We start from the raw sequence: 9,316 nt of genomic DNA, 5'->3' as shown, positions 1-9,316 counted from the left end.
GGCCTCTTTTTTTTTGACCGCCTTGTAAATCCAATAGTGTGTCAGTAGGTCTGTTTTTCGTTTGTTTTGTTTTTTTTACTAAAAAAAGAAATACATGTAACATGCTCTCAAATGTGTTGTAGTTGTTTTTTTTTTTAAGTTTAAAATTTGTGGACTGCATATGGATTGTAGCATATAAACTTGTATTCTTTTTTTTTAAAAGTTGAACATTTGTGGACTGCACATGAATTGTAGTAAAATGTGTATTGTTGTTTTTTTAAGCATCCAACAGGGAGGACGTGCAATAAGAAGTCCAAAAGAGTACTTGACACTTCTTATTTGAATTATTACCTCAGTATTTTTCTAATATGAAATATGAATAGCCACAATTGTTCTTTTTTTTTGTAATGTTTGTTGTAAGAGTTAATAAAGCAAGTTATGCTTTAAATTGTAGATGCTTTCTCCAAAAAACAAGCAAAACACATCAAAATAACAAAACTTGTTCTCAAAACTCTTATTCCTTATTTCCATTAATATTTCATTTTACTTTTAGCCACATCATCTCATAACAGCGTTTTCCTTTTATGCTATAATTTGATAGCAAGCCACCCGACAGGAAAATGAGTCCCATATGTGGCAAATCTCAAAACAAGCGACTGCAATCGGGTTAAAAGCGGTGCTGGCTTTCCATGCAATCCAAACTGGCTGTGGTCAGAAAAATAAATGCATGATGCATACCCAAGAAGTGATATAAATTTAACTCTTTCAATGCCAAAGACGTATTTTTACATTTATTTTTAAGGGTCCACAAATTCAATCCCAGGTAGTTAGTTTTTATTTTTTCCAGTGTTTCCTGTGTTTCCACCCTAGAAAAAAAACAAAAACAAACAAAAACAGCATTTTTTTTTTTTTAACTTGAACATGGGCACATTTGACCCGCAATGTAAACGGAGATTCAACATAGTGTTGTGATATACTTTCAAACCGGAAGCTTCATGAATAAAACTAAAACTAAAGTAAAAATAAAGTAAAAGTAAAGTAAAAAGTAAAAGTAAAAATAAAGTAAAAATAAAACTAAAGTAATCAAGTACTTTGCTAAAGTCAATCCATTTCTAAAGTATGAAAGTCATTTTTTTGCTCTAGTACACAAATAAGTTCTTTGCAAATCCTCCCAAGTTTGTTACATTGAGAATTCTATTGTTTTGGGCATTTTGCATCCTATGAAGTACATGCCGCTAAATCGTTTCTTTTGAATTCGCATCGCGCTTGGATGAAGCGTTTCAAAACGATGATTTATTCGTCCGCCTCTGCGCCATGCCAAATAGACTAACGAGAAACACGTTGGCTCACGTTCACTCTGTAACATCGATGACATCATACGTCAAAGTAAGCTTTTTATGAATAACTGCTCCATTTTCCTCACTTAAGAAATATTTTGTCGTCAATGCTCAGCATTCCTGAATGGGCGTCTCTGGAAAAAAAAAAAAAGACGACATAGCAGGCATATATTTTGAGGGCGAGAAAGCCACAAGCATTTGGAAGCTTACAAAAATACGCGAAGGTCTCAAACATGTCCAGCAGGCTGGAATTTTTTAAGCTGTTTGTTTGGACTCCAAATCAGAAACAATAATGACAATTTCAGGACTCATTCGCATGGGAAAAGGCTCGGAAATAAGATGTGTCATTATGTATTTTTTTTAATGTGTGCAAATACACAGAAGAAAAATAAACACATTTTAAAGCAGGTGTGTCAAAGTCATTTGAACTCAGGGGTCACATGGAGGAAAATCTATTCTCAAAATGGCCGGCCTGCAAACGCTACAATCAGCTGTAAATATGTCGTTTAAAATAACAGAAAAAAGGGGAAAATGATTTTTAAAAATAAAAATAAAATATATAAATACATAAATAAAAATATAGAAGTCTTGCTTAAATTGCACAAAATAAATAAAAAATGTATCTTACTTCCATGTGTTCAAAAATGACATTTTTTTTATAACTAAGAATAAACACTAAAATAGAATGTTACAAAAATGTATCTAATTAATGGAATCAAACACAAATATCCAGTGGAAGGAAAATTTCACAATCAGAATACGTGGCGGTGCAAGTTTGTTTTCTTTTTTCTTTTTTTTTAATAAAGTGAAGTGGAAGGAAACGGCAGAAAAAATGCTGTAGTTTCTCATTTGGGACACTGGGTGGCACTCCTGTAATCACATACATGACATGAAAACTCATAAGTCGCAACAACAGGAGAAGAAGCGTTGTGTTGTAATTGCTGAACTGAAAATAAAGTTAAAAAGACAATTAAAATGCCTGCTATTAAATCAGTGGAGTTTTTAATAAATTACTTTAGTACTTAGTTACCTAAAGTATAGTCTTGGTTCACTATAACACGGTTCATTTTCGTGGTTTGATACTTCTTGGATTTTTTTTTTTTTTTTTACTCAGTTTGAATTTTGAGGGTGTAATTTAATCGTATGGCGAGGGATTCTACAGCCCTAAAACACATTCATAAAAAGAAAAAAATGTTAAAATACATTTAGAAAAAAATGAATGAGAAAACATTGAGTATTATGTGAAAAAAACATGATAAATGAAACCGATCATGATAAATAACCTGTCGAACCATAAATGATTTTGTAAGATACATTGCCATCTAGTGGTCAAACGGCGCTACTGCGTCACGTGACGTTGCCTATTTTACTCCCCAATGACGTTGACGTCAAACGCTATAATTCTACGTCATTGCAGCGACTCACCTTGAGCAGATTTTATTTGCAGAGCGCCTTCAAAATTTACAACCGCATATCAAACAAAATGCGCACCAGTAATTCATTTTTTTTATTTATTGATTTTTTAACATGAAACACAAAATAGTAAACGAGGCCGGAGGGTAAATAGGGGTAACTACAATACCGGATAAAAATAAGCTAATAATGTATTTTAGAAAGTTTTGTTAGGTTATTTTGAATTACAAAAGGTGTGCAATAATATAACAATATGTATTACGTATTTTCATAACATATTGAAACTTTAAATAAGTAAAAGTAAGTCGTCAAAAAAACACTACCGGAAGTACAAATTATTGAGTGCAATATATTTATTCCCGCGCATTTTAAAAACGTGCGACATCCACCTGAGAGAGAAAAGCTAGAAGTGTGACGTCACACAAAGTACTGAAGAAGACTCTGAATAAAAACAAAATAAGAGCGCACAGAAATGACGTCACGTCACCGGCGGTTCACGTCCCCTCACCTTTAACCCCAACGCCTGTAACATCTTCCGAGAAACGACGACCGGCGAAAACTGAACGAAAAGCGGATATACTGTAAGTACGTATAAATAAATGTAAGTTATTCGACCACTCAAAACACAACACTGTTTAAATAAAGACGTGTTTGTTTTGTGATTGATGATTAATGGTTTCATTTTTCTCTTCAGGAAGTTCAGATTTCCCAGTAAAACTTGAATGCAGCACGAGTACCTCTCAAAAGCTCGAGATATATTTTACAATAGTCACAACTGGGTTTAAATTTTTGATGTTTAACTCTTATAAATGCTGTTGACTGTTCGTGCGAGAGAGGAACTGCGTGTGTGTGCGCGCGCGCGTGTGTGCGTGCTCGTTTATGTTTGTCTAGCAGCACAATCCTCCCCAAGCATCGGAACTGGGTCACGCGGAAAAACTTGTCTTACTCAGCAGAAGTGAAAGAAAAAAAGGTCAGTGTTCACCGTTTGATGCGTTAATTAATGCAAATTGTATTTTTAAACCCTTACAGCTTGAGCAGGTCAAATTTGTTTTTGATTAAAAGTATCAAAATATTTCCTAAGTCATTTCAAACGGCTTGTAGCAAGTATTTGATTACTTTGAGTAACTACGTACAAAAGCCATGATTATTTCAGGTATTTAAGCAATTAAAATATTATTTTCTTACCAGCAACAGTTACTTGGAAACACAAGAAAACAAATGCAATAATAGTTCAGGTGAATCAGGAAAAACAACAACTAAAGGTTATATTACCGATTGTCTCTTTGCGTCATTTGCAGTTGGACAACTGAGTTGATGACAACTGACCATTTTCAACATTAGGAAGCCAACTTATTGCTGGTAAGAAAGCTCTTTATTTTCCTAATGGTTAATGGTAAAATCACACACTGCAAAAAGTCCATTTTAAGAAAGGAAAAAAGGCTCATAAGAAGCAAGATGTCATATTATTATGATATATTATTGATTTATTTTGCGAATGAAAACTATTTGGTTTAGCAACAAAGAAAATCTTAAAAGAATAGGCTAATAGCTTAAATAAATAATATAAAAATTATATGGGCCGGAAAATGATCAGATTACAAACCGCAAATAGTTAATTTTAAGAAAGTTTTTAAAAAAGAGCTCATAGGAAGTAATATATTATTGTTATTTTGTCTAAAATGGAAAAAAAAAGAATTAGCTTCTATCTTAAATAAATAATATGAAAATAATATAAGTAACCGAGAAGTTCATAATGACCAGCCAAATTATTGCAAGTAAGAAATCTCGATTTTCTTCATGATTAATGGTGAAATCACACACTGCAAAAAGTCCATTTTAAGACAGAAAAAAAAAGGCTTGTAAGAAGTCATATATTATTGTTTTTTTTTTTGTCTAAATCTGGTTTAGCAAAACAATCTTTAAAGAATTAGCTCACAGCTTAAAAAAATATAGAAGCCATCTGATGAGTTCCCATTATTGCGAATAAGAAATATCTTTCCTAATGGTTAATGGTAAAATTCCACACTGCAAAAAGTCATTTTTAATGAAAAAAATTTAAAGTAAAACATTTCATGGGAAGATATTATAGTTTTTGTCAACAAAGCAACTGGCATTGTAAAAATAAAATCTTAAATCAATTAGCTTATAGCTTTAGCTTAAGTCAATAATATAATATAATATCATATATTATAATATAATATAAAAAAAATGGCCTAAAAAGGGAAAACAATTTTGTGTAACGAAACAAAAGATCTTATATCTTAAATAAATAATCTGAAAATAACGGAAGCCACCTGAGGAGTCGACATTGACAACGGTCAACGTGACCTTTCAGAACCATGCCCAAAAAGAAAAAAAACGTTCCCCGGAGCAAGGCGTTCACCTCCAACATGGCCCTGAACTGCATCCAGTCGTTGGGGGACGGCAGACAGCGCCTGGACCTCAGCATGAAAGAATTGGACGCCGTACCTGAAAGCATCCAGAAGCTGTCCCTGGTGGATGAACTGATCCTCAGCAGGAACCTCATCACCAAACTCCCTGACTTCATTCAGGAGTTTGTCAACATTACAGTGTTGGACCTGCACAGCAACTATGTGAGTACAAAAAAAAAAAAAGATGATTTTAAGGGCCCTATTAAAGAAATAAATACATCACTCAAGTTTTTTTTTTTTTTTAATGGTGAAGTCAGAATATTTTCTCTCTTTTTTTTTTTTTTAAATAGCATTGCGGCCCACGTCAATGTATGCTGCGGGCCGGAAATGGCCCCCAAGCCATAGTTTGGACACCGCTGATTTAGACCCGCCTATAGCCAAAAACTTTGGAAAAAAAAGACCGGTGATTCAATTTCTAGATTCTTAAAAATGTAATAAAGTGTCTTTGGTATTGAATGTGTTAAGCAATAAAATAAGTATAAAAATAAAAAATATGAAGTGGGGGCTCTACTGGAATGAACTAACGAGTGAATTTGTAATCTGATTTAATTACTTTTGAATTCACATAGCCACTAAACAAAATAAAAGTCCTCAAAATACAAATATATATGAAATAAAATTATGTCAAGATAATTTTCATAATTTTATATTGTAAAATCTATGAATAAAAATAGCTAAATAATATTTTTTAAATTTAGTAAATAAAGTAATAAAAATACAAATATATAATATAACCTATACAATTCATAAAATACATGAATAAAAATAAATATTTCCCCAAATCTTATATCAATGCATTTTCTAAGTATTTGATAAAATATACAAATGATAAATACAACGTATTATAATATATAAAAATAACTAAATGATATTTTATACATTTAGTAAATAAAGTCATAAAAAATACAAATGTATAATATACAACCTATACAATTTATAAAATACATGGATAAATATTGTCTAAAATCTTGTATCAGCGCATTTTATAAGTATTTGATCAAATATACAAATACTAAATACAATGTATTAAAATAACTTGTAAAATGTATCAAATGCATGAAAGAAAAAAGATGTATATAATACACATATATCTTGATCAATAAATCCGAAAAAATTACATCAACTAAAATGAAAAGATGAAGTCAAACTAATGAAGGAAATCTCAGCATTGAAATCCAGCTTTGTTTTTTGGCTCCAGCTTGAGGCGATCCCTCCGGCCATCAGCCTCCTGAAGAACCTGGTGGTCCTCAATCTATGCAATAACCGTCTCACGCAAGTTCCTAAGGAGCTGGGCCAGCTCCAGAACCTCCAGAAGCTCTACTTGGCCATCAACCAGCTTCAAATGCTTCCCACGGGCATCGGGAACTTGAAGGAGCTGGTCTACCTCGGCCTGTCCGACAACAAATTTTCCACCGTGCCCAAGTGCATCGCAAACCTCAAAAAGCTGGAAAAAGTCAACCTGGATCGAAATCCCTTTCCTCCGCCCCCGGATGAGAACGAAATCGAAATCCCCAGGAAGTTTTTGCTGGCTTATGTGGAGGACTTATGCGAAAACTGCCTGAAGGTTTGCAGGAGAGACCGAAAGAAGCTGGTGGAAGTTTGCGGCACGGGCGGAGATTCGTAAATCCGGCGTATGATGCTACCGTTCCATTGTGCGCTTTTGAAGAACTTTTGCTACTCTTTGTCGGTCTTTTTTTTAATATTTTTACACCAAGTACTACCTCAAAAATGTGTCTCAAAATGAGAAAATTGAAAATAAAACAGCAAGTCTTCATCAAATGTTCTTCAAAAGTAAGCGGCGTTTTCGAATAAATGTGGATAAAGTCAAATACGTACCGTATAACTTAACTGAACCGGTGGCGTGATTCTTAGGTCTACCACTAGAGGGCGCGCGAGCGCCGTTATCACTGAGAATCAGCTTGCATTTTACATGTAATACCGGTACCTGTAATTCAATACACTAAAAGTCACCTCTAATATCCTAAAAAAATCAAAAGTTTATGTTGCAAATTCATAGGTTCAATGTGGTTCATTCTCAATCATAAATCACAATAAAGCCGAGTGAAAATATCAAATTGCAAAGCTGTTATCTTGGCAAAAGTGCCTAATTTGAAGAATCTAAAAATATCTAACGTATTGCTGCATAGATCCCTCCAGTATTAATTTACAATGCAGGCTAAATAAATAAGAAATAAAACTAAAACACTGATTTTAGGCGCTTCCAAATTTTTGACCGGTAATTAACTAAAACTACAACTGCCGTTTATTAAAAATTACTAATGTTCCAAAACTATACTGTATAATAATAATGATAACAATAATAATAATAATGTAAAATGGTAATGTTTTGTAATATAGCAACCAGGGGTCTGACTGATTTTTTAATATGAATTCTAGTTTGAGCAAATATGATTGTCCCTGTTATTATTATTGACGTTGTTACTATGGAAATTTTAAATGTAAAAAGAACGGCTACTTTTAAAACCACGTTTTCACAAATTTTCTTTCAATATTTTAGTACTAATTTACCTGTTCCAAATTTACATATTTTTCACTTTTGTGAAATATTGCCAGCGGGCTCTGCTTTTCCCCTGACCCCAAATAACCCTCAAGCAGCAGAAAATCAATTTGTGTCCACTAGGGGGCTGCAAAGACTTCTGGCCGTAAAGATGATTCACTAACTAACATCAGAAGAATATTACTTGAATGAATTTGTTTGCTCAGGGTAACGGTAAAAATATATCAATTCGGCTCCATGAATAATTAAATGATAGCTTCAATGTCAAGGTGGTAAAAGCAGAGTCTAATTTGATTTTTGTTTGCTCACCATATTATTTCCGGGAGATGATCAATTCTCCTCGCGCCAATTTCTCGTGACTCGCAAGCGGTCGATGAGACTTGAAAAAGTGCAAATTACCTCGCGAGACACCGACGCGTTTTTTTCTTAAACCACGTGACTGAGCTGATGAGTGCTGAGCTGACAGAAATAAGATCTCATCAGATACGTTCAAGCTGTCTGATATTGACCCGAGCGAGCTGTGAATCTGACCTTTCTTCAAATGAAAGTCTGCGGATAGTAAATCCAATTTTATGTACAAAGATTTTTTTTCTTCATTAAATCATTCAATCCCAAAGACGTATTTTTACGTTTTTTTTTAATGATATTTTAATAGGCATTAAAACCTGGATTCATATTTATTTTTTACATATATTTCCAAGTCTTAAAACAGGTTCTAAAAATGGCTGTCACGAAAAGAATTAAGTACTAAAGTAATCGATTACAAATCATTCAGCGCTAAAGTGAATGAATGAGTTTTTGAATGAATGATTTATTTCGAATATTTACATAGATAAAAATATGTAGTTTTTACATATAAAAGAAAACAAATGGGGGAAAAAATAGCCAAACAGTAAAAAAACATTCCGTTCGGAAAAAATTCATAAATGGTTACTTTCTATTTTCTCAAACGCTGACGGTACACGCCGCATAAACCGCATTTTTGTGGGCCGAAAAAATAAAGTAACTTAATCGCCATGTAAAGTTATCAGATTTGACCTCCGTCTTTCGGTTATAAATGGATTTTTTTACAATTAGAAATGTTGAGATTTTGATTTTGAGAATTATCGTCACATGAATATCACGAAACCACACAGTGAATATGCTATATATGCTCTAATTTTAACGCAATTTATATGGGGGCAAAGCGCAATTTATAAAATTAATCAACAAAATATATTTTAAGGTTTTTGTTTGCAATTTGATTAAAAAAAGTATATTTAATCGAATCAATTATAGTGTTAAACTTGATTCGTTCATCATTTTTTCAACCATTTTTATTCTAAATTTCTGTTTGTTTTGTTGAGATTCCTTTTAGCATCGCGCCATCTTGTGGGTGCATAACGCAACCCCAGCCACTACTGTAGCTTCTATTCTATGCGCCTTATAATGCAGTGCCCCTTATAGCGCTGAAAATACGGTCCATCTGTGCTTGATTTATTCCGTACTTGCCATTTTTACACCCTCCTTTCACCAAAAACTTAAAAAATGTGAAATAAATATGCAAATAAACATCCGGACTCCCAAAAAATACAACAAAAATTCCAAGCCTGATTATATTGTAAGCTCGAATACAAATGAACCAAGACCTTGGGTGA

General features: G+C 33.1%; 2 protein-coding genes across 5 annotated transcripts in view; one reads left to right on the top strand and one right to left on the bottom strand.

The window, feature by feature from the left end:
* Window positions 1-1,848: 1,848 nt before the first annotated feature.
* mapk8b (mitogen-activated protein kinase 8b) overlaps window positions 1,849-9,316 on the bottom strand; it is a 58,764-nt gene continuing 51,296 nt past the window's right edge. The window contains exons 13-14 of the transcript XR_015868442.1: window positions 5,113-5,319; window positions 1,849-2,186 (exon numbers count right to left, since the gene is read on the bottom strand). The gene's annotated coding sequence lies outside the window, so the exon portion shown is untranslated. The remainder of the gene's footprint in view (window positions 2,187-5,112; window positions 5,320-9,316) is intronic.
* Window positions 2,791-8,295, top strand: lrrc18b (leucine rich repeat containing 18b). Of its 4 annotated transcripts, none has more exons than XM_088439535.1 (5): window positions 3,251-3,310; window positions 3,424-3,699; window positions 4,028-4,088; window positions 5,065-5,323; window positions 6,360-8,295. In XM_088439535.1, exons 4-5 carry the CDS (start codon window positions 5,069-5,071, stop codon window positions 6,783-6,785), a joined length of 681 nt encoding a protein of 226 aa, XP_088295661.1. In that variant the 5' UTR covers window positions 3,251-3,310; window positions 3,424-3,699; window positions 4,028-4,088; window positions 5,065-5,068; the 3' UTR covers window positions 6,786-8,295. The 4 variants fall into 4 exon arrangements, with proteins under 4 accessions (XP_088295658.1, XP_088295659.1, XP_088295661.1 ...); XM_088439534.1 differs by having other exon boundaries at window positions 3,258-3,330; XM_088439532.1 differs by having other exon boundaries at window positions 2,791-3,699.

Source organism: Hippichthys cyanospilos, chromosome 17 (genome assembly GCF_059441005.1).
Source record: "Hippichthys cyanospilos isolate Australia breed blue-spotted pipefish chromosome 17, RoL_Hcya_1.0, whole genome shotgun sequence".
Classification (NCBI taxonomy): domain Eukaryota; kingdom Metazoa; phylum Chordata; class Actinopteri; order Syngnathiformes; family Syngnathidae; genus Hippichthys; species Hippichthys cyanospilos.
The sequence above is the reverse complement of the archived record's forward strand: the minus strand, read 5'-3'. Positions and strand labels throughout refer to the sequence as shown.

Bases quoted from the DNA above. Each gene is read 5' to 3' on its own strand.
- lrrc18b (XM_088439533.1), top strand. From the start codon at position 5,069: ATGCCCAAAAAGAAAAAAAACGTTCCCCGGAGCAAGGCGTTCACCTCC. The intron at 5,324-6,359 runs GTGAGTACAAAA...TTTTGGCTCCAG, and splicing joins TGGACCTGCACAGCAACTAT to CTTGAGGCGATCCCTCCGGC.